The sequence below is a fragment of the Morchella sextelata genome (genome assembly GCF_020137385.1).
Source record: "Morchella sextelata strain SCLS chromosome Unknown scls_17, whole genome shotgun sequence".
In the NCBI taxonomy this organism is placed as follows: Eukaryota; Fungi; Ascomycota; class Pezizomycetes; order Pezizales; family Morchellaceae; genus Morchella; species Morchella sextelata.
This window is the reverse complement of record NW_025408632.1, coordinates 420,678-444,980: the sequence shown is the minus strand read 5'-3', so window position 1 is coordinate 444,980 and position 24,303 is coordinate 420,678. Positions and strand designations below refer to the sequence as shown.

Below are 24,303 nucleotides of genomic sequence, written 5' to 3'. Positions count from 1 at the left end.
GAGGGTCAATCAATATCTATAACCCATTCTAGGCATTGATTAGCAGGGCTGCTGTTCACTAAATACCTTAGAGAGGACTAGTCTAAGGGCGCGATTACCCGTTTTGACTGATCTACTGCTCAAATATATGCCCTGGAGGACCAATCTATCGATAGTAATTGCTGAACTAGGCACACCGTTCTACCACACGCCCCCACCCAGGCACTGCCCGCCCTTCGATCTTACGTGCTTTGTCGAAATATTAAACGAGGAGTCTAAATAGGAACATGATCCTCTACGCCCAGGTTAAATAAAACCATGGCACGCGCAGCCCTGGTTTCCAGAAGCTGTCAGGACCACATTATGTACTTGACTTGCTTAGGCAAAGGTACTCTAAAAGTGAGGCCTGCTTGGAGTGCACATATTTTAGCAATGTCCGACGTGGCCCTGGGAGAATCACAGTTGCGTCTCTCTAGAGACACACAACCGCTCCACAAATCAGCAGGTGTGACGTTTATGCCCTTTTTTTTCTAGATCAAAAGCTACTTGGGCATACATACATACACACATCATCCCTAACAAAAAAAAAAGAAAAAGGTGCCCGGGGTGACACCCTTTGAAAGACCATTATTGGTCCCTTTTACCGCCCAGTGAACCAGCCTCTCGGGTACAGTAGCTAGCTGTCCAGTTGTAGCCACCACCACCATCCAACCCGGTCCAGGTCCACATTTGTAGGCGGACAGCCAGATATAACAAAATGGGGAAGTGTGACTTCTACTCTCCGCTCCCCCCAGTCCCGAGCCCTTCGCTCTCGTTCAACCTCCTACATACTGTTTCAGGGCGACGATATCAGTGTCCTAGCGACTCTACTCGGATTTGGAGGAGGGGTTGACGAAATATTGAAAGAAAAAAGAGAGAAAGAAAAAGGATCAATGAACGCAATGACTCGATTATGGACCTTCCAATTCGGCCTTTTAATAATTTTTCTGTCATGCCTCGAAGTTTTCGGAGAAGAAACCGCATCAATGGTCGTATTCGATCTCAATACAAATGACTCTAGTTCTCTCCCAGGCGTAATAACTATGTCTTTTGGCTCACCACCACAAGATATCGACCTTCTAGTTTCCTTTTACACGGGCGAGGCGTCAGCATATATACCAGCCGGCGCGCTATGCTCGACAAGTAGCACAAGTAGTACTGCGGGTACTGACTGGAATAAGATATTGGAGCCGTCCGAGGGGGATTTCGTACAATCTTCTAATGGAAGCGGGTCATTGGCGGGGGTGCAGCTGGTCGAATGGAGGGCTAGTACAGATACGAATTCGAAGAAGGTTAATATTAGTCTGAGGAAGGGCCGCGGAGATGCTGCGGTAAATGTTACCGTGATCGAAAGTGGGTATATCTAGCTAGCTATATGTTATCGCAATATCTCAATGTTAACATTAGCTTTACCCCAAATTTCTTCTTTTTTATAGATGCTAAACAGGTCTTGAAATAGGAGGTATTTCCAATGATGGTGAATACCCCTGGGATGCAGCCCAAACCTTCAGCGAACAGGATCTCGAAGCAGCTTCCGACTACTCCCTGATGCTGTGGACAGAATCTCCACCAAGGCGGTCAATATCAGGATACTTCTCTTTCGGCCTCTCTAGCAACAATACTATCACCACTACCACCACTGCCGCATCAAACCGAGGCTCGGAGGACAATACCCAGAACTCAGAATGCTTGAATTATCTCCGTTCAGATGCTGGTGGGTACTACAACCAGACCGGAGACGCAGATTTCGTCGTAGACGTCCTGACCGCGAACGGCATCAGTGATACTGCGACAGATTTACAGATGCAGAGTTTAGCGGTTGGGAGTACATCCTTGGCATGGTCGACAACAAGTGACATTTCCACAGCGGTGTTTCAGCTGAAGGGAATGCCAATAAATCTGGTGTGGCAGAGTACGTTGGGAATGGGGACTGTGGGGTTGAGCTTGCTGCAGAGAGCAAGGAAATCAAGCGTGCCGGAAATGGATGTGGTGTCTTTGAACTTGGGGACAGGGGGAAATACTGGATCAGTGGTGATGGGGGGATATGATGATGCACTGATTGACCATGGACAAAAAGTGGTATTCTCTAGGACCAATAGTAATGGTACGAGTGGATTCCAGGTGGTCTTGTCTGATGTGACATATATCGGCCCGAACAGCGAGGAAGTCGTTGTATCAAATGCTGGCACTTCTTCAGCAGAGTCAAAGGTTGCATTAGCCTATGATTCGCCCAATATCCAGCTTCCGGCAAAGGCTCTAGAAGCCCTCCTTCCGCTTATTGGTGATCCAGTATTTGATGAGAGCGTCAATGGGTACATTTACTTAGACTCAGACTCACCGAGAACAGACTACTCTCTCAAATTCACACTCAAGAACGGCTCATCATCAAGCACAATAATTGTACCTGCATCGTCTCTTGTTGGGACCGATACATTCTCAAACAACCCATTGACCTCTCGGGTTGAGTCTGGGCAGACATACCTCCGCCTCTCCGCCAGCTCAGACGAACACCCCGCATACCTTGGGCGCGTATTTCTTCAGCACGTGTACCTCGTAAATGGCCCTCCAACAATTAACAAGTTCCTCATCAGTGCTATTCCCTCTCCTTTCCCGAGTGCAAAGTCCCTAGTTCCCGCCTCCCGCACTTCGATAAAGATGTTCAACACCACCCCGGGAACAAGCGATAAGCCAGCCGTTGGACCCATGGTAGGCGGAATACTTGGCGGCCTGGCGGTTATCATTGGTGGGATCGCACTATGGATGTGGTTTTTGCGGCGCCGGCGGGATCGCGCTTTATCTTCCGGGGGACCGGAGGATGGGAACAAGCCTACCGTTCGTTTCGCAGAAGGGGATCGTAAACCAACCCCGTTTTCGCCTCCTTCTGCTAGCAGCTATGGTTACGAAAAAGAGCTCGAATTCGCATCTGGTAAGAGTAGCAATCGCACGGGCTCCGGATCTAAGACTGCAACCCCTAGCGTAACCTCATTCTCGCCCGAACTCCCGGAAAAGGACCCTGAGTTCCTCCAGCGTCTCTCACGACAATCCCAACACCGCAGGCGACAGTCTGAGGGGTCGACGGTGGCGCGTGTCTACATGGGCCCGTACTCGCCGCAGGTCGATGACATTGAGGAACTCCACTACGAGATGCAGCTCCAGAGGACAGCCACGGTTGGGCGGTTCATCTCTGGCGCCAATGCCGTGGCTACCGTAGATGGGGGGCCGCGATCACCCGGAGTGACCAAACCAGAGAAGATCAAGATCAAGACAGCCAACTCGCACGTGAGGACGGCGAGTATCGGACGTATATGCACGCCCACATCGATTGAGTTCCCAACGGCTTCCAGCCGTCGGGGATCTATGCGGACTGTGGGAAGTGCGGATCTGCTACGAAGAAGTAGTGGGGATCTGCTCCGGGGGAGTGTGGATGGGTCGGCGATAGGCGGGTCCGAGGAGAGGATCAATTCCATCAAGGAAGAGGCGGGCGTGAGGAAGCAGGTGGTGTGGGAGAGGGACGACGACGGCGACGATGATGGCAGCGATACGTCGACGGTCTTTGGGCTGGAAGCAGTCACGAAGGATGGATCCGAGTATTTGCAAAACTCACGAAACAGTTTGAATCTGAGAGCTGGGTCTTCTACAGAGGGCGGTGACGGCAATGATTCAAGCAGACCTACCACGACGGAAACTACAGAGACGGCCACAACGGCGACCACGGAAACGGATGCGAACGAGGGCGCAAATCTAAATGCCATTTTCAAGAATGCGCATGCGGCGCAGATTGTGGGTGTGATATAAGAAAACTAGAACTGTGTTCTATTGTTGTTGTTTTCCGATTGCTGACTTAATATTTGCAATTGTCTATACGCGGTTTATATTTCTTTTGTACAGTCTTCCTTTTTTTTTAAACCTTCTGGCTGGGGAAATGGGTGGAGTTAGATTCGTATTTCTTACTTTCTTCTATATCAAACTTGGATAATGGGCCGAGTCATGACTCATGATTCATAAACTACAAAGCAGGAACTTTTTTCTTTTTGTTGTATTTGTACTGGGTACTAGTACTGAAATTTTGGGCGGTGGAGTTGGCGCGGCCATGAAGGGTCTAACTATAGTTTATATTGTTAGTGTGCACGTTGGTATGTAGGTTGCGGATATCAATGTCAATATCGGGTCTTGATTCCAGAGGTCAATCTGTGTTGTGTTCAGATCAGGTATGAGTACGTACACCGGCCTAGGAGTGATCGTTGACACCTGCAGTAAAATCCAATTGCAAGTGAACGGCTGTTGAGAACAGATATGGGTTATATGCTTTCTTCTGCGTGGGTTATTTATTCCCTAGCTGCCACCATATTCTGACAGAGCGTCAGGCCCGAGCAATAACTATACACAATTACACTCATCGTTTTGAGCCTGTCACTCAATGCTCGTCAGTAGAGCTTCACTATGGACCCTTAATTAAGCTATCGAAACATACTTACCCTTTTCATGGGGGTGGGGTTAAAAGTGAGGTTTGTCAATAAATTTTTTTTCATAATATTTATTTCGACTCAGCCGATCAATCAATCTCTCGCCAACGACTCGAGGCTTATTAACTCCCACAAAAGTGGGCCCATGATCAACAACTTAATTCAGGGATAGCGGCCAAGTATATTACGAATTGGGCATTTACACATCAGAAGATATTCGACATCTTCGCTTTCAATTGCAGATATACAGTCGAATCTCTCTATAAGGGTACCTCCTATAAGAATAATCGCTCTATAAGGGTACGTACGACTCCTCGGCCCTTATCGGCCCTTCTAAGTACAAAATAACGCTTTCTATAAGGGTACACACCCCATAAGGGTACTAATTTCCGGTCCCGAGCGAACCGTTATAGAGAGATTCGACTGTATGTACCGCCAAAACTCGAAAAATTGGCTATCTCCGTCCAGGGATTACCACTTGAGTGATTGGTTGAATGGCATCGATCTGCACCAGAAGTTTCCCGTACAAGTAATTTTGATCTAGCCAATTTTTCGAGTTATGGCGGTATATGTAGTAGGCACATGCTTGCTCAAAGCATCTCAGGTCTTTACTGACTTTAAACTTCACATACCTGCCACTGCGAGGTAGAACAGTCGAATCTCTCTCTATATAAGGGTAGCTCCTATATATAAGAATAATCGCCCTATACGACCGCGACTTCTCGGACCTTATTGGGTCTTTTGGGCACAGTATAGCGCTTACTATAAAGGTACACGCCCTATAAGGGTACCAATTTCCGGTCCCGAGCGTACCCTTATAGGACTGTAGCGGCGGCCGCGGGGTGTAGTAAAATGGCCGTGGGCATGAATTATATCACTTGCTGCCATGTACACTGAGATCTAGGTTGATGTCATGACGGCTTATTCTCCGGCATTATCTCTATTGAGAAAATCACCTAACCCACAGCCTCCCTGACCGAAGAGACAGCTGTCATCATAATGTACATGACTGTAGTACCATGGCTCGGGCCTCAAACCTAGTACTGCCGGCAGTAAGAACTGCACTTCCACGCCAGCCAAACTGCGAAACTGCACTCAACCCCTCCTCTAATGTTTACCACCGGCGCCCCCCCCACCCCCCGCCTCATGATTCTTCGCTGCCTGAGTAGGTACCTACATTACACAGCTACTCCAGAAGCAGTGACCGCACATCTCGATAAAACAGCCGGCAGGATATCGAACAGGGTAGCTGCGCACAGGTACTCTACCTACGTACACGGAGCGCCTTCCGGGGCTGATGACAGCTGAATCTACGTATGTACGTACATGATTGCAGCCCTATCATGCATTGCCAGCTGCAGACCAGAGCCGTTGGGGGTTGGGGGGGAGAGTCAACCAATGGGTCGGCTGGTTTGCTGGCTAGGGGGGGAGGAACAGATATATGCTTTTTGATTTGCGCGCACAGCATATAAAAACAAGATTTCCGGAACGCAATCGCTTAGAGAGTGTGACAGAAAGCTAGGGAGGGGAAGGAAGAGGAAAAAACAGGAATTAAATATAGCGGTACTAACGAGAGAGGAGACAGAGAGGTGTTGTTGTGCAAGTACAAGTGCTACTGATCATGAGCTACTGCTACGTATACGTAGAATGTACTCTACATCAGTGCTGACGAGAGAAAGAGAGAGTGAGAGGTGTTGTGCAAGTATGTAACGCTACTGCCCCATACTATCCACAGAGCTGAAAGCGGCTTTGATTGGGTTTTAATGCCGTGTTTGCAGTGAGTATGTGAGTGTTACTCGATCGAGCGAGCTCCTGCAGTGTCGTGTGGTTGAGCTTGGAAACGTTTTCGGACTGTGCTACTCATGGATGACTTGTGTCTCCTGGAAACGGGTTTTTAAAAATCAAGCGTTGGCTGGGGATGAAGATATAACTAGTCTCATTCCCAGACTTTGTTCGTGTCACTCTTTGTGCAGAAAGAATCAATCTAGCTGGGTACGAGACTAGATGAGATACTGCACCTCAAGCAAGCAAGCAGGGCATCAAGGCATCATATCAGGGTAGATATATATCATGCGTGTGATACAGATTTTTTTTCCTCTGCCAATATATGTCTATAGATCTAACTAGATACATACATGTACGTAATATCTCCTAACCCCCGAAGTACACTTTGCACGGAAGTGCTCTATTTTAAGTTCTACTGGCTGGCCGCGTATGTCCATGGTATCTAGCTAGGCTGGTTTATAGAGTTATGAAACACCGGTTCTGGTGATCACGAAGCTACTTTTCGAAGCTTCTTGGGAACCTAGCTGGGTGGTGGTTTGCTCTTAGCTAGTAGAACGCTAAGTTCTAACTAGTGAACGGATTAGTAGGTGCTCTATGGATCTAGTAGTCAACTAGTTCCATAGAAACAAAACATTAGAGTATGTAGGTATATGAAAACAAAACAAACACAAAACTTCTCTACGTATACCCTTCTACTCAGACCATGTCGATATATCTCCCAATCAATAAGTAACAACATACCACAACCCCAACCAGTCCTCCCTCTCTCCGTCCAGCCCAAGCCCAGCTACTCTACAATCAACGAGGAGGTTGAAACAAGAACTGACACTAAACAAGCCCGTAAGCCCACACGCGGTTGGCGGATTTTAGCATCACCCGTACCCAGCCAGGGCCCATCGAATCTCAATCTCGATGCGTTGCACCCTGGCCTAACCCACCTCCCTAGCTACGAGCACATCTAGCCTTGTAGGTTAAATAACGTTGAGTCCTGCCCTATCCCACATCCGGTACACGATCCTCGGGCATTTTCCAACCTGTTGGGCAGTCTGCAGCGGTACATAGTAGAATTTTTTTTCTCTCTCTTCCGCGGCCGCGATAAACGGCGCCTCTCCCACCTCCCTTGGTGTTTTTCTTTTTGCCTTGCCTTGCCTTGCACTTGCCTTGCATTTGCACGTCGTACGTGTTGAGTTCGGCCGAAGTGAAGAGAAAAGGTCCTGTAGCCTAGAGTAGGTCGAGTATGTAGTGGGTTAGGGTTTCGTGGATAATTCATCGTGAGAATGCTATGTCTGGTCATTGGCTCATGCCAATCCTCATGCAGCTGACTGGCAGTATCATTTTCCCGGGACCTTTTTTTTTTCCAACAGCCCAAATTCGGCGACGAACGTGACCCAGGAGGACATGAAAAAAAAAGGTGATTGATATTTGTTGCACCGCAGTCAAGCAAGCAGATCAAGCAACTCTGCCTTAGAAATGCGTTTAGAAAGCACATGACGTCTCCCGTGAGGATATTAACAAATCCTACAGTATTAGTATTACCTGCCGAAACCGGCGCTCTGTCTACTTTGATAACTACATACAGTGCGAATGTAGTAGATACCAGTAGATACATGTGCTCTACGAGACTTAAGAGCCTCCGCACAGACCGGATAACCAGACAGCACATTGCGAATAGATAAACACCTACGTATTGTAGGATGCAAGGCACTCTCCTCGCCATCACAAAACAAAACAAAAAAGCCCCGAACGCGACGCAGGAACACTGGCCAAGCCAGCTTGCTTGCCTTTCTGGCTGCATAGTGGGGGGTGTGTGTCATTTCCAGCCCGATCATTGGCCATGTTTCATTCTTATTTGTTTTTTTCACAACCCTCTGATTCTTTCCGCCCGCCCGCCTGCCACGGGAGGGAAGGCAACAAGCAGGAGAGAAGAGAAGAGGGAAAGAGATGAGCTCTACCTGCCATGGCATAGCATCTAACTCGCTCGCCCCCATACTTTGCGCGTGACAGTTCGAACCCATCACCGCAGAGAAGGGAAGGAACGGTAAAGAAGCTTAGAGAAACGAAGAGTTGGAAAAAAAAACTTGGCTGGGTGGTGGTTTTGTTTAAATTAGGGACGTGTTTTCCGATCGCCCCAACCTTCGGAGCTCGGAAAGTCCCGCTGCTGCTGCACGCACAAGGTTGTCGTTGTCGATGATGTCATGGGGGCACAGACAGGCAGACAGAGCCGCATGGTAGTGGAGGGGATGCAGGGACTCTTTCTGCATGGGGAGGGTTTGGTTTCTTGTTCTTTTTTTTTGTGTGGCTCTGTGTAGACCACCACCGACCGCTTTGGAGGGATGGCCATGGGGCATGGTTACATAATTGTAACTGCAACTGCAACTGTGAATTGAATCTCGCGATGTCAGTGTCGGTGCTGTCGAGGTTGTCACTTTTTCTCTTCTCCTTCCAGTACATACAGGTAGGTAGAGTACACGTGTTTCATGCCCTCGAGTTCCTCTCTTCTCATCATCATCATCATCATCATCATCATCACGGATATAAAAATGATCAATCACATGATCTACAACCCACCACCACGACCACGACCACCACCGCCCCATGTCCCATGGCCTTAAAAGTACTTTACTAGTACACACCTCAAACACCGCCGTCGTCATTATCAAAGGGTAAAAGCCCACAACTACCGAGCCAGCTCATAGAAAAACAGCGTGTATGTCGTCAGGTCGCATATTGTCATACACTCCAAAGTCACAACTAGGTTTAAATACTTATTGTGTCGAGAAGAAAAAAAAGATACCCTCCCTCCCTCCCTCTCCCCCAGGCATCTGTATCCGCCGTGTGTGTGTGAGGAAGTGTGTGTGTGCGGGCAGAATACCGTTGCGGTCGGAGGCTGCGTTAGCGGGCCGTGGTGTGAGACCTTGAGTGAGTGAGAGGTCTGCGCAGGGGGGATGGAGGATGGATCGTGGGGGGTGGATTGTTTATGGTGCCGGTGGTGGTTCAGAATCGATTATCATGTTGGCGCGCGAGCACCGGCGCTGCCGGATAAGCGGTTTATGCTTTCATCAAAATCACCCATGTATATCAGTCAGTAGGCAGAGTACGAGTTACTCTATAGTGACGCGCATGATCGATTGCTGGTATGTAGTACTTTCTAGACGGTTCTCCGTAAGAAGAAGAAGACGACGAAGAAGAGGATCGAAAGCTTATAACAGCCAAGGAAGGCATCTTGCTGTGGTTGGCTGTGAGTGTGACTGGCCTGTGAGCTGGTTAGTTGGAGTACAGTAGGCAGCTGTCAACGGTTTTGCATCGGTTGCTGCTGTGGTTAGGCGGGGGGCAAAGGTTTTATGTATGTATGTGTATGGGTGAGGGGGGTTCGTAGGAAATGACATCATTGGCCCACAGTCCGTTGGCGTTCCAGAAAGAGGAGAGAACACTGGCACCCCTCTGACACCTTCTTCTCCCACCCATCCACCACACACCCGTCCATCGATCCATCCATCCATCCACCCATCCACCCATCTTTCCCCCGTGCGGTCAAGCTAGGTCTCAGCCATACTTTGCTCCATCGTGGTTAGCCACCCTGAGCTCATCAGCCCCGGCCCTGACCCCACACTAACCTGCATCTCGTCTACTCTACCTGCTGGCTGGCTAGTCCGCATTGGTCCTCAACGTCATCCATCAACGCCGCTGCTCAGAGTCTCCACAACCACAACCATAAACATCACGAATCATCACAACACACTCAGCACTCACTCACAGGGCATCACTCGGACTGAATTTACTCAACATTTCCACACCCAGTCACGTGACATCACTTGGATCGAAGTTTCATAACCTTCTCACAGTCTACCAAGTCTACCACAATCACCCCCCACACCCACCCATACTCACATAGATGCCGCTGAACCTCCTCCAACACAAATCCTACCATGTATACTCCACAAAAAACATTGAGCGCGTCCGCCAGGACGAGGCCGCCGCTCGCGCCGCCGAAGAGGCTAGAGAGCAGCGCATGCAGGAGGCCGACGCAGAGCACCGCATAAGTGTTCTCCGCGCGCGCGCCGAGGGGCGTGCGCCTCCCCCACCTCCTCGTGAAGAAGAAGTGGCAACGGCAGTGACAGGAGGGTCTACAGGGGGTAGCAGTAAGAGAAGGGACCGTGGAGACTTCACTGTGCCCGAGGATAGTAGGCAGCCCGACAAAGCCCAGCGCAAGACCGAGCCAGATCTCATAGGCGCCGACGGACACATCAACCTCTTTGGAGCCCCACCCAAAGTCGCCGAGAAAAACGCCGAGCACGAGGCAGAGCGTAAGGCGCGAGAGGGGCCGGTTACCAATGGGCTAGGGCGGGTAGGGGATGAGCGACGGCCGTGGTACTCAACGCTTGACGGAGAGGATGAGGGAAAGAAGAAGAAGACAGAGTGGGAGGAGAAGCGGGAGGAGAAAAGGAAGGACTGGGGAGATCCATTGGCGATAGTGAGGCGGGGGGTGAAGGGTGTGAGGGAGGTGGAAGAGGAGAGGAGGGAGTGGAGGAGGGGACGGGAAAGGGAGGCTGGGGTGGGGGCGGGTGTGTTGGAGATGTTGGAGAGGGAGAAGAGGGAGAAGAGGGGTGTGAATACAGTCAGGGAGAGAAAGAGAGATAGGAGTAGGAGCGCGAGCCCTGATAGAGGCCAACACGACAAAGATAGGCATAGGGATAGACATAGGCATAGAAGCCGTAGTCGCAGTAGGGATAGGCATAGGCATAAAAGCCGTAGCCGCAGCAGAGACAGAAGCGGGCATCACATGCACCACTCACGCAAGCACGACTCCTCTCGCCGTCACGACAGCACCACAACTACATCCCACCACCGCCCCTCGAGATCCCGCCAAGCAGAAGCAAAAGAAGACACAATGGCCAAACTGCGCCGCGAGCGCGACGAGCGCGAAGCCGCAGAGCGCAAAAAGACCGAAAGCATGCTCAGGAAAGAGAAGGAGTACCGTACGCCCGGATGGACGGCCGCCGACGGCGGCAGGTATTCCAGCCAATTTGGGGTTGGTGAGGTGAGGCGGCGGGGTTGATGATATTGATGCACCTCTAGATAGATCCCTTTGTGAGTTGTTACTTTTGCTTTGGTGTTTTCTTTGCTTGTGAAACCCATCCCCCGGTTATTCCCCAAAAGAGAAATGTGCACTTTGGCTGGGATCCGGATTGTGGTAACTTGGCTACATGCTCTAGATTTCAAAACGTGTTGTTACGTGCGACTGACGACATAGGGTCCATCCGTGCATATAGCTAGAGTAATAATAGTGATAATAAACAATTGCTTTGCTCGACGATCAGTTTGCCAGGCCGTCCTTGTAGATAGAGCAGGACCCGGCTAGGTGGTCAAAAAGATATGATATCTGCTCTACCCGCGTGCTGGTAATTAATTAACTAGCCGTTGCACAATTGAGGCTTGCTGGCGGGGGGGGGAGGTACAGACGTTGGTGTGGCTAAAGTCAGAGTGGGGGTTGCTGCTGCTGGCTGTGGAGATAACGAAGATAGTGCAGTGCAGTGCAGTGTGCAGATCTAGAGAGCAGGGGATGTAAGTAGAACAGACAGAGTAGGCGTTGATAAATAAGATATGGTCCTTAAATTGCCCTGGGAAACAATTTCCGGGGATGGCCAGCTATCTGCTCTGCTCTACTCTGGAGTACTGCTCTCTGCGGTTGATATCCGAGTTGTCGTTAAGGCTTCTTTGTACGAGTGTACCTTTGATGTGGTTTGGCTCGGGTTACTTCTCCCGCTCCCTGTCGGTATCGTATCGTGTCCGTCCCCTCAGAGCCCATGGGTCAGTCCAATCCGAGGGCACACACACAGAGTAGTTAGTCAGTAAGGTACAGAAGCAGAAACAGCCACACTCGTCACGAGATTTGAGTATTCATACTTTACTAAGGACAGCAGCCCAGAGTAGAAGTACGTACGGGGCGTTCCGCGCAAGCCTCCCTGACCGTTTCATTACCGAGGTGCTATGTGTGTGCGGACCAGCATGCCAGCCGGGCAAGCCAGACCAACGTCAGAGGCTGAAAAAAAGTCTTTGCGAAATTGCGGGTACGGTTAATGCTTTTGGGGAAATGCGGCTCTAGTAGAGCACGGTACATACAGTACATACATACCTACTCTACCTACATGTAGCTGGCATTGATTCGAGCCCTACGATAGCTACAAACACAGGCTTGCATTTAATTGACCTGGACCTACGCACCACCACCACCACCACCACCACCTCCTCCACAACCACCACCACAAACACCACAACCACAATCATAACTCACCGCATATATAGATAAAATAGGCTATGGAACGTGCATAAGCAGGTTAAAGGAAGAAAGAAAAAAAAGAGGACTGACTGACGGACACTGGTGGACGGTAGGTTGAGAAGAGTTACATACGCTGGTACGGTAAGTAATCTCTCGATCGATGATCGTGATCGGTTTTTCATTCTAGCAAAGGAGACAGAAGCGGGGGGCCGGTCGGGTGGAAACAGGTTCGACACCGTGATGAGACACAGGGCCTGGGGGGTTGAGGTGCGGGGGGTGGTGGTGGATGGAGGTTGCCTTTTTAATTCATAGCTAGCTAGCGACGGCATCTCGAGGTTTTCTTAATTCCTTCCAGAGATAGGTACAGGCACCATGCTCCTCTTACCCAACTAATTAACGACTCTACACTCAAAGTTGTAGAGCATTAGGCAAGCAAGCAGTACTTTTACTAGTAGAGTTTCGACTAAGGCACGATATCTAACCTACGTCGATGGAATTGGCTGGAGATGCCATTCTTGAGCTGTATTTCGGGAAGCATGAAACGATTCAGACAGTCATGGGTAGAAACAGTTAGCTAAAATAATGTATTTTATTCAATCATCAGCTCTACATTGCGAGTCTACGGGGCCCAATTTCACTCTGCATCCAACGAATTAACCTCTCGAAATTTTGCCCATCATGGCCCATCCATCCATCCATCCATCCATCCATCCATCAATCCTGGCTGGATATCCCATCCATCCCCCTCTGTCTTTCAAGGACAGGTGTTGTCTGCTGCCTATGACGCTAGTAGTTATCTAGGTATCTCTCAATCGAGAAGTCAGGTGGTTACCCTGCAAGTTGGCCAGCCTCTCCCACTCTCCCACTCTCCCTCCCCTCCAACCCCCCTCCCACCCCCCAATGGCGTGTTCCCACTAGGCACAAAATAGAGTAGGACCCTGCGGAATGACGTCGGTTGCTGCTTAATCTTCTTTTTTCTCTGTTCGTTTTCCCAGGCCCCGGACTGGATCTTGATGTGCATCCCTGTTTGCAAGTCCCTTTCCTCCCGTGTGGAGGGGAGCGAGGGAGGGAGGCGCTTTGCAGAAGGCAGGCAGGTAGGTACTTGAGGCAGGCAGCACAGAACGCTCTGCTTCGAATCTCGCGACCCTTTTGGTTCTTTTGCTACCATCAATCCTGTCGCACATACATACACATACACACTATTACTTACACTTATTGCAAAAGTGTGACTCTGGATACAATCCGTACCTATCTGTTTACTATCTACCTCTCTTTCGAACGACAGCAGCAGCTCCACAACGTACAGATACCTCTTTATCCTGCGTATCTACATAATCCACACACCACATACATAGGAATAGGAGGAAGGCAGAGCACAGCACACAGCACAGGTTGAATAGGGATCCTCAGTGTCCAGCCAGGACTTTTGTCAGGACTCTCTGCTGCAGCCCTCTGGACCTACTTGCCTACAAACCACTACCTAGCTAGCTCTCCACACAAACCTGCCCCCTCCGCCTCCACAACCTCATCGAAAGAAAAAGACAGAGCAGCTAACTACCTGACAAACCTCTCTCTTTCTACCGTAATATACCCACCCCCCTTCCCAATCCTCTTCCGCTTCATCTATCCAGCGTATTAGGTATACACCACCCGATATCCCCATCCCCTCCCCCCCCCCCAAAAGAGAGAAGTCCCGGGGCTTTTTCGCCTAGCTAGGTAGTATTTTTTTTCTTGCCCACAGGGAAGTTTTTGCAGCCAGAACCCTCGTTTGCATTTGCGTTTGACGTATTTGTTTTTCTTTTTTTCTTTTTGGAGGAACTTTGCACCAAGGTCCCCCCCCCCATCTGTCCATCCATCCATTCCATCTCTGGACCTGCCTAGTGTGCTTGCTTGCGTGCGCGCGTGTGAAGAGAACGAAAGAGAGAAAGAAAGAAAGAAAGAAAGAAAAGAAAGAAAGAAAAGTGATTTCGTTTTGCAAGTCCTAATTTTTTTCCTCTTCCTTTCGACTCTTCTTTCCCCCTCCTCCCACCAACGCCCCCTTCCTTCCTTTCACGGAGTTGGTACTGCTGGGAAGCATTCTTTCTCTGTCTCTCTGAATCTACCTGTGAATTGTGCCTTCTCTTTTTTCATTTTTTTTGTTGGCCTTTCATAACAACCTTTTCCCGCCGCTGCATCACCGGTCCGCACCCGCCTCAGGTTCCTTTTTCTACCGTCGTCCACAAACCACCAATTCAAGATTCGATCCCTTGTCTGCCTGCTTGATTGATTGCCTGCTGCTGCTGCGTGCGCGCACCGCAACCCCCCCCCCCCCCCCCCCAAATCTACCTACATACATACGTGTAAGTACTTAGCTGCTACTACTACTACCTTACTACCTTTTACTACCCATTCCCATCCCATCGATCCCCTCTCTCTTTCTTTCCTACCAGAAAAAAAGGAAAACCGGTACTGGTATAATTCTTCTCTCCATCGATAGAAGAAAAGAAAGAAGAAAAAACAATTTCTGGTGGTTCAGGTCAGTGGGGTTTGGTAATATACATCTATCGATATCCGGAAGCTGGGTCGAGGAAGAAAAACAATCGATTCGAATATTATTGATCTTCTTGACTGGTAAAAAACCTCCCCCCCTTCCCTTCGACTTCGACCCTCTCGCTACCCCTCCCCTTCTCGTTTTCACTTAATTGAGGTCTTCGTTTTCCTTCAATCCTTCAATCTTTCAATCCTTCAATCCTTCAATCCTCTCTACCACTGCCCTCCCACGTATACTTCCCATTAATACCCACCCCCTTATCTATATCTATCCTATTTTTGTACAGAAGGGATTATATCCAGGGGAGCAGCCTAGCTAGCTAGGAAGGCAAAAAAAGGGCAAAAGAAACAAAGAGGATATACCGAGCATCAGCTTGAGTTGTAAGGAAAGCAGAGGACAATAGGGGATCTGGAGAGAGAGACCGAAGGAAGACCAGAACAGTTTATATCAATTTGCCCTTGCCGGTCCTTGCCTGCCCTGCCCTGCCCAGCTAGATCCATCCAACCCATCATCATCATCATCATCACCCCCCTCCCCAGCCATACCCTAGTTTTTTTTTTTTTACTTTCCCTTTTTTAACGCTCCTCTCACACAAAAAACCCGCCACCCCCGTCATCGCCGTCAACAACAACATACATCTCTCTCTTTCTCTCTGGCCTCTCTGCTCTGCTCTGCTCCCTACCCGTTTGCACGGAACCCTTTTTTTTTTTTTTTCTTTTTGCGGGAATTCTTTTTCCTTTCCTCCTCTCTTTCCCTCTCGTTCTCCTTTTTTTTCTTGTGTGTGTGTGCCTGTGTGCCTTTGCTTGCAACAGGAAGTTGGTAACCGGTAAACCAGATACTTACTACATACCTTTTTTTTCTTCTACTACCACTACCTATCTACCGCACCCACACCCGCCGACTACTACTGCTACTACTATTACTGCTACCGCCCACCCTTTGGCTGACCGGAATAGTCGTCACTACTACTACTCACTACTACTTACTACTACTCCCCCCCCTGTGCAGTACGCAAAACCAAAAAGAGAGAGAGAAAAAAAAAAGAGAAAAGCTGTCTTAATCACTTCTTTTTTGGGCCAGATAAAAAGAGAAACAAACAGTCTTATTTTATTTGTTATTTTAATGTCGCTGTCAATCTGCCGGTAGTTACCGACGTCATATCTTCCCAGAAAGAGAGAAGAGAAGTGGAAGTACCACCTAGTTGCAACAAACACACAGCACGCCTCCCCCCGCGCAAGACAACAACGCCAGGAGAAGGAGAAATAAAGAAAACAAAACAAAAAGAGGGGGGAAACCACCCGCCATGAGATCGCCGCCTGCGTCGCCACCCGCGTATCCAAAGACTGTATTCCCACGAAATATCCAAACAAATGCCCAAAATTCAATGCAATCGTCTTCGTCGTCGAACAAAGCTGGTGGTACGGGAAGTAGTAGTAGTCGAGGTCCTGGAGGAGGGGTGATTGGTGGTGGGGTTAATAATGTTGGTGGGGATGCTGCTGGTGGTGGTGCCTATGGCAACCGAAACAACGGACCTGGTGCTGCACAGATCGAGAGCTTGAAAGAGGTATACCTCCTGCTGTCGAATCCTCCTCCTCCGGCAACCCTCCTGTTACTGCTGTTCTCATTGCTCACGGCCGGGTTGCTGGTCTCTCGATTGTTTGCGATGTTAATTTCTCGGAAGGCTGTGATACGCTCTCAGGCCCGGAATCGCAAGAAGAGCCGCCTAGACCAGACCATCACCGCTTCGTCGCCAGGGTCGCCCCCAACGCCAAAGGAAAACCGTGCCGGCGGAGACATGGGCAGATCTCCTGCTGCTGGGGCGAAGAATAACAGCAACACCGCCGCAGCAGCGGCTACAAAGTCGAAACAGCAGGAATCATCCATCTCAGCAACATCATCGTACCCATTCCCGCAGATGCCTAGGAGCCTTACGGGGAACAGTGTAGCCACGGCGTTCAACACGACAATGTCCCCTGGGATGGGACCACATGACAGGATCCTTCCGTCCGGTACTACTACGCCGGCGTCGTTTGCTTTTCAGCCTCAAGGTACCCAACCAATTACCCCCTTTGAGAACCCCGATTTCCCAACCCCAAACATGTACGATCTTGCTCTGCTGCTTCATTCTGAGGCCGGTATCGATGCCTTTTGGAGCAATATTGTAAAGATTGCCACGACGTGCTATAAGGCGGAGAGAGTTACTCTTGCAGTGCCATCAGATTCTACAGATCTCGAAAATACCCCATGGGGGCAAAAAGCAACATTTAACGTAGCCGAGGACGACTGTTTGTCGTTGACATATATGGGCGATGAGCGGGGATTCGTGGGTGACCAGGAGGAAGCGTCTATGGGGGAGGACAGTGACGGAAACCATAGTGTTCCGATTCCAAAAGAAAGAAATAACACAATGGATATGAACGGGAGGATGGAAGGTGGCTTCTTTGGTGGCATGTGTGATCCGGATGAGGACAATACCGAGCCTATACAGCTTGAGAGAAATTCAGATGAACCTTTTGCCCCAGTTACTATTGGCCCATCAGACCCCCACAGCGAGGATGCAAACAATTCCGATTGGCTCTCAGAGACGAGTGGCCTATCTCCATTAGAACCCCCACAGCCACCACCATTGCCCCCGGAGTTTGGGCGCCAGAAACAGAATATGGCATATGCTCAGGGAATAGAGGAGGATGAGCAGCGTGGGAGGGTGTTTCCGACTCTGCAGCCGCTGAACTATGAGGCGGATGCTTTGCTGGATGGAACTGGTGTTAGTAGGGTCTTGCAGAGAGGAAAAGTTGTTGTTTTAGGGCGAGAATATAGAGATATCAAAACACACCTTGAAGAGAGGGACAAGCGCCGGCGAGAAGCAGAATTCGTGGCTGCTAACACCCCAAAGTCTTCCCCGTCCCGAGCATTTTCTAACGAACAGCGCCCTAAACCAAAGAAGGGATCGATCCCCGAACAGGCATCGATTCAAGGGGTAGAAAAGCTAGATCTCAGCTCAATCAGTTCACCATTGCAGCTGTCCTCGCAGCCGCCGACACCGCTGTATCTTGTGGGGAAGGGGATGCGTCGGAAGAAGAAGAGTGCGCAGAAGGACGGGTATCGTACCCACAACCCTATGATGCAATTATATTCCGCGCAGCAACATTTGCAAAATGTCTCAAATCACTCACAAGGTCTCGACAGGGCTTCCTCGTATGAAGAATATGAACAAGCCCTGACGTCGCCGTGGAGCCAATCCCCAGCTCCTTCGCCGGCGCCGAAGCAGGACCCCACCGAGAACCCATTTTTTGCCCCGCCAAAAGTGGACGAGGAGACATTTAACCCACAGTCCAACAGCCCAGTATACTCAGCACAGGAACCCGTAAATGCAATTGGATTCGAGAGTGCCTGGACAGTAATCCACATTCCACTCATACACCCAAGCTTTTCAAAGTCACTAAATCCCTCAGCTTCTGCGGCAGCCGGTGGGGGAACCGCGACTTCTACTAGTGGGGGTGAATCTCCTTTCAGGGGAAGCTTCGGCTTGCCAAATAACGATATCCTTTCCAGGCACAACATGGCAGGACACAAAAAATCCCCTATAGCGATATTATCTATGCTGAGCCCTGTTATCCCTTACCCTAGAAACCTTATTCACTCATTGTCCCATTTTGCGCCTCTAGCAGCCACAGCCTTCTCACTAGCACAGAACCACTCGAACGTTGTGAATCAGTTAAGTCATTTACAATATAGACGACCTTTGAGAAGACACGCACCCGATATTGATTCTGGTCTGCATTCATCTTTGAGATATGGGCTGAAATCACCAGATATTGTCGAAGGCGCTAGTGTCACCAGTCCCAGCGAGCTCAGCACAATGTCCAAAGACAGCACATCGAGAGTCGCCAGTCCGGGATGGGATATTGGAGGATTAGGAGGACCGAGACAACAAGGGAGTGACCAGGAGAGCATTAGGTCTCAGGCTAGTACGCCGGTTAGTCCCGGGGGTGAAAATCTGGAAGGGTACTTTCAGCCTCCCCGCGAAAAGAGAAAGATTTTTAGTAGACAAAACAGTGGTAATATTCCGACCTATGCTAGTATTCGAGCGGCAGCAGCAGCAGCGATGGCAACAACTAAAATCGAGGGCTCAACGGTAAGTTTGGAAGTGCAGTTGCAGATGGAGGAGGACGAAGGCGCTAGCTCGGCCGGGACGGTCAAGTTTAAGAAGGGAGAACAGGGCGCCATCACGCATAAGAGGGAAATACCCAGGAGCTCGCCACTGCCGGATCATGTCCTGAAGGACCTGGCAGACTCGGAAAAGACACCAGTGTTGGAAGACCTTGGAAGCCAGAGCAGTGGAACTGTGGAGTCGCCCTCGGTGTCACCGGGATCAGAATCGGCACCGAATCGACGCCGTTTCCCAAGGAAAAGGAAGCCTGCGCTCAAAATCGTGGGCCACAATTATCCGCATACCCTGCTACACTCATACGGAGCAGATTACTCTGCCACTTTCCAATCGCTGGCTGCAACGACTTCGTTGCCTGGAACACCGCTGGGAACAGGAAGGCGTGGATCAACCAGGATGTCTACAGCAGGCGCAACTTCACAGAATCATCAGATGCCCCCTCCGTCTAACAAGCTTCTTAGGACAATCATTGACTCTATCCCCGTACATGTATTTACTGCGGCTCCCTACACCGGCGAAACCACCTGGGTGAATGCCAGGATGCTAGCTTATAGAGGCGCTACCGTTGATGAGTTTATGAAAGGGCCATGGGAGGCCTTTCATCCAGATGATCGGGAGGATTACATCAAACGCTGGGGGATCGCTGTGCGCAAGGGCGAGCCCTTTTCTCATCAGGTTCGTGTTCGCAGGTTTGATGGTGTCTACCGGTGGTTCATGATCCGGGCAGTCCCGTTGCGTGATTCTCGTGGTATCATTGTTCACTGGTTTGGCACAAATATGGACATCCATGATCAGCGGATTGCAGAGGTGGACGCGGCAAGGCAGGCGGAAATGGCAGAATCAGAAAGTAAATATAGGTCCCTTGCCAACTCAAGCCCGCAAATCGTGTTTGCTGCTACGGCCGTCGACGGCATCTCATATGCAAACACCCAATGGTTGGGATATTCTGGACAGACGCTAGCACAGGCGTTAAGATTGGGCTTTATGGAACACGTCCATCCCAATGATAGATACAAGTGTGCATTACCGGGCCTGGCTGGTGGAGGCGGTTCAGTAAGTCCGCGATCAGTGAGCCCTGGTGGTGACATAGCCAGTCCAGGCTTTGAGACTTCCGGGTTCTCGCCTAACTCGTACGGGTCTTCCGCATATGATGGTGGCTTCAAGGATCCGACTGGAGTAGACATCGAGGAGGAGAAGCCCACATTTTCAACCGAGCTGCGCCTGAGGGACAAGCATGGAAACTATAGGTGGCATTTGGTGAGATGCGTTAGTGTTGAGACAAACTTTGGAACGGGAGAAGGCCAGTGGTTCGGTACCTGTACCGATATCAACGATCACAAGTTACTAGAGCAAAAGTTAAAAGAGGCGAATGAGGCAGCGCAGAAGACGATGGAGAGTAAGACTAGGTTCTTGGCTAATATGAGTCATGAAATTCGTGAGTATCATCTACCCGCAGCAGTAAATTCGGCATTGCTGATCCTTCCTGATGTGTAGGAACTCCTCTTATCGGGATTTCTGGAATGGTCAACTTTTTGCTTGATACCACCTTAAATGGGGAGCAGTTAGACTACTGCCACACAATATCCCAGAGCTCTGATGGATTGCTCAGCGTAATCAACGATATCCTAGATCTGTCAAAGGTTGAAGCAGGAATGATGCGATTGAATCCGGAGTGGTTCAGGATTCATTCCCTGATAGAAGATGCCAATGAGCTTTTGAGTACCATGGCAATAGCGAAGGATCTAGAGTTGAATTTTATCGTCGAAGAAGATGTGCCGCCTGTCGTGTGCGGAGATCGTGTGCGGCTGAGACAAGTGCTTTTGAATGTCATTGGCGTAAGTTGGCACCGCCGCCTTGGTTAGGAAAACCTTTTTCCTATGAGGCATGATTAGCTAACCCTCTTTGTGGTGATTTCAGAACGCTATAAAATTCACGTCCAAGGGTGAAGTGTTCTCTAGGTGCTCTGTTATCCAAGATGATAAAATCGGAGATGATGATGTTATGCTGCAATTTGAGTGCCACGACACTGGCCCAGGATTTGATAAGAAAGATGAAGAGTTAATGTTTAAGCCTTTCAGCCAAATTGACGGGTCTAGTACGAGGGCACATGGTGGCAGTGGTTTAGGGCTGGTGATTTCAAGACAGCTGGTCGAACTTCACGGGGGGCGAATGTCCGCTAGTAGTGAGAAGGGCAAGGGATCGTATGTTTCGCCCCAGCCTTTAATCGGTACAATATTTGCTAACTATTCGTAGGACATTCATCTGCAGCGCCAAGTTCAAGTTGCCTAGAGAGAAACCCCAGGGTGAAGGGTCCTCTGCAGTTGCTACCCCGGATACTATCCCGCCTATCCCACAAGGCATTCCACCCGGCATTACGCCCAACCTCGCTGCTCAGGGCAGACGCCAGGGTATTCTAGAGTCGGATACGATCACTGAAAGGATCACGGAATTCCCATCAGATACACCGCCTGGTCTTACCTTTAGTGATGGGCCTTCATCTGCTCCTGCATCATCGGCAAGTTCGGACCCCTCGATAAGTTCGTTCCGCTCCGCCTCAACTGGGTCCTCTATGTCAGCATTGGCTCACCTTCCGATGTCCTCTTCTGCAGATCCTGTCTCCATGCGGCTTGCCCTCCCCACAGAGGCCCAACAGAAATTCAAAGCTTACTCCCCACCTGCTTCAACTGATACGCCTTCGGAAACAGAAGCGTCGGTGAAGAAGCCCTCAGTCGATTCGGAACTTGGTCGTGCAGTTACTCCGCCAATGTTCTCAATTTTGATTGTATCGGAACAACATTATTCACGTATCGCTATAGCCCATCACATCAAGATTACGTTACCAAAGAATATCCCCAACCAGATTACCACGGCTTCCAAATACGACGAGTGCAAAGATTTGATTGGTGGCGATGACCCAGTTGTGTTTACCCATATCGTTGTCAACCTCCCAGAACACGCGGAGATTATTGCTCTCATAGATCAAATACTGGGCAGCTCGTTTCATTCGCTGACAACTATGCTTGTCTTGACTAACCCCACGCAACGTACAGCGGTAATGCAAGGCGCGCCACAGAATTGCGAGCGTATGGGACAAAGACTGCAGTTCATCTACAAGCCAATCAAGCCTTCTCGTTTTGGTGTTATCTTTGACCCGGCGAATGAAAGAGATGCGTCAATGGATAGGAACAGGGACTCTGCTCAACAAGTTGTCGAGACTCAGAAGAGAGTGTTTAGCCAGATGGAGCAGGAAGTTGGAAACCGAGGCCATCGCGTCCTGCTCGTGGAAGACAACACGGTTAATCAGAAGGTTCTTCTGCGATTCCTGGCAAGGGTGGGGCTAGAGGTTGATACGGCAAGTGATGGAGAGGAATGCGTGGAAAAAGTGTTTTCTCAAAACCCTGGGCACTATGGTCTCATCCTAGTAAGTTTTCCCACCCTGCTGAAATAACTTTCCGAGTAATTCTAACGATGTGGTTAGTGCGATCTTCATATGCCGAGGAAGGACGGTTTCCAAGCTACGATGGAAATTAGAGCTTGGGAACAGACACACAATGCCCCGAGAGTGCCAATAGTTGCCTTGTCAGCAAACGTCATGTCCGATGTTGCAGACCGTTGTATTGCTGCAGGGTTCTCGAGATACGTGTCCAAGCCGGTTGACTTCAAAGAACTTAGCTCGACCATCAAAGACCTTTTGCTGGACCCTACACAGTCTGGGCAGTTTATGTAAAAGGGCCTCTTTATTTTTCTGTCTCTTGTTGGGGAAGCGTGTGGCATGATATGATATGAAATTCTGCTTTTTTATTTTTTTTTAGTTTTCAAGGGTTTTATCTGGTAACCGTTCCTTGGGCTCTTTTTTTCTTACCTATATAGTATAGTTGGGCTGGAAAAACGGTCTTGCATTGCATATTTTTGCACAACCACGGCGTTTATTGATATCTTTGTCTTATTTCTCTCTACCTCCTTACTCCCCATCTTTATCACGGCCGCGGGCTCTCTCAATCGATGTTTCTTCAGGGTTCCTTTCAATATCTTTTTTTTTCACTCGGCTTTTCATGGTTTGGCTTTTGCCTGTTGATAGCGTCATACAATGTGATCCCCCCCCTTTATTCTTATTCTTCTCGGGTCTCTTCTACTTTTTACCTCTTGTACTCTGGTCTTTGTTTCGAACGGAATAATTCAGTGGGTAAAAAAGAGAGTGTGGCCTCCGAGATTATGTTTACTTTTTTTTTTAGCAGCTTTAGCCCTCTTTCGATTGGACTGCTGTATTCACAACTGTGTTGTGCTGGAAAACTTGGACAGGTTCCTTTACTTTCTGATGCCCTTACAAATATGTAATCTATGGAACGAATGGACGAGATTTTCTTGTATCGGTCGGGGAAAAAAAGAGATGAGATGTACTTGTGAAGTGGGGGTATACTCTGAACTTGGCGTGTACTATTTACGATAAGCAGGTCGGATTGCATGTGTACTGGAATTGGGGGAAGGATGGAAGGAGAAGGAGGGGGGGCGAGTGAGACTGGGAATGGCGAGGACTGGGGACTACCTTCTCACAGAAGAAAGATAAAATTTATATGGCTACATGGACCAGATACTCAAACAGCGAACGAGCTAGAGAAATCGAAACGGAAGTCAATGAGTGGAACAACAGCAACAGGGAACAATATTCAGTTGACGGCTGGGCATGGCACTGACACAGAAAAGGCCAGGCAATCCTAGTTCTAGAGAAAAACGGGCACGAAATGTGGAAGAGTACAGAGACAATCAGGGTTGGGATCATCAAACTGAAAACTAGGGTACTAAAGATAGACAGGAAATATTTCACGGCTACACACATGAGAATGGGTGGGACGTTACATGGTAAAAGATTGGAGGATGGGAGAAGGGAGATAATTAAAATTGAAGTTAAGTGGGAGTGACAGTTATTTTCTTATATTTATTTTTGTTGAGATGGCGGTGGATGAAGGGACGTTCTGGGGAGGAAAATTTGTTTGTTATATTTTTATAACCTCCGGGTTGCATATAATTAATTAAGTAATCAATCAATCAATCAACCAAATACTCA

General features: G+C 49.3%; 3 protein-coding genes across 3 annotated transcripts; all 3 read left to right on the top strand.

Moving 5' to 3' along the window:
* Nucleotides 1–911: 911 nt before the first annotated feature.
* On the top strand, nt 912–3,813 carry H6S33_004244 (uncharacterized protein; the record flags this gene model as incomplete). Its single annotated transcript, XM_044835959.1, has 2 exons — nt 912–1,371; nt 1,478–3,813. 2 exons carry the CDS (start codon nt 912–914, stop codon nt 3,811–3,813), a joined length of 2,796 nt encoding a protein of 931 aa, XP_044690982.1.
* Nucleotides 3,814–10,158: 6,345 nt separating this feature from the next.
* H6S33_004243 (uncharacterized protein) lies at nt 10,159–11,322 on the top strand (the record flags this gene model as incomplete). Its single annotated transcript, XM_044835958.1, has 1 exon — nt 10,159–11,322. The coding sequence occupies one exon, from the start codon at nt 10,159–10,161 to the stop codon at nt 11,320–11,322; it is 1,164 nt and encodes a 387-aa protein (XP_044690981.1).
* Nucleotides 11,323–16,376: 5,054 nt separating this feature from the next.
* On the top strand, nt 16,377–22,968 carry H6S33_004242 (uncharacterized protein; the record flags this gene model as incomplete). The annotated part of the gene is made up of 10 exons (XM_044835957.1): nt 16,377–16,637; nt 16,755–18,172; nt 18,260–19,078; nt 19,154–19,916; nt 19,969–19,989; nt 20,037–20,676; nt 20,736–21,076; nt 21,159–21,442; nt 21,495–22,662; nt 22,720–22,968. The coding sequence occupies 10 exons, from the start codon at nt 16,377–16,379 to the stop codon at nt 22,966–22,968; spliced, it is 5,964 nt and encodes a 1,987-aa protein (XP_044690980.1).
* Nucleotides 22,969–24,303: the final 1,335 nt, after the last annotated feature.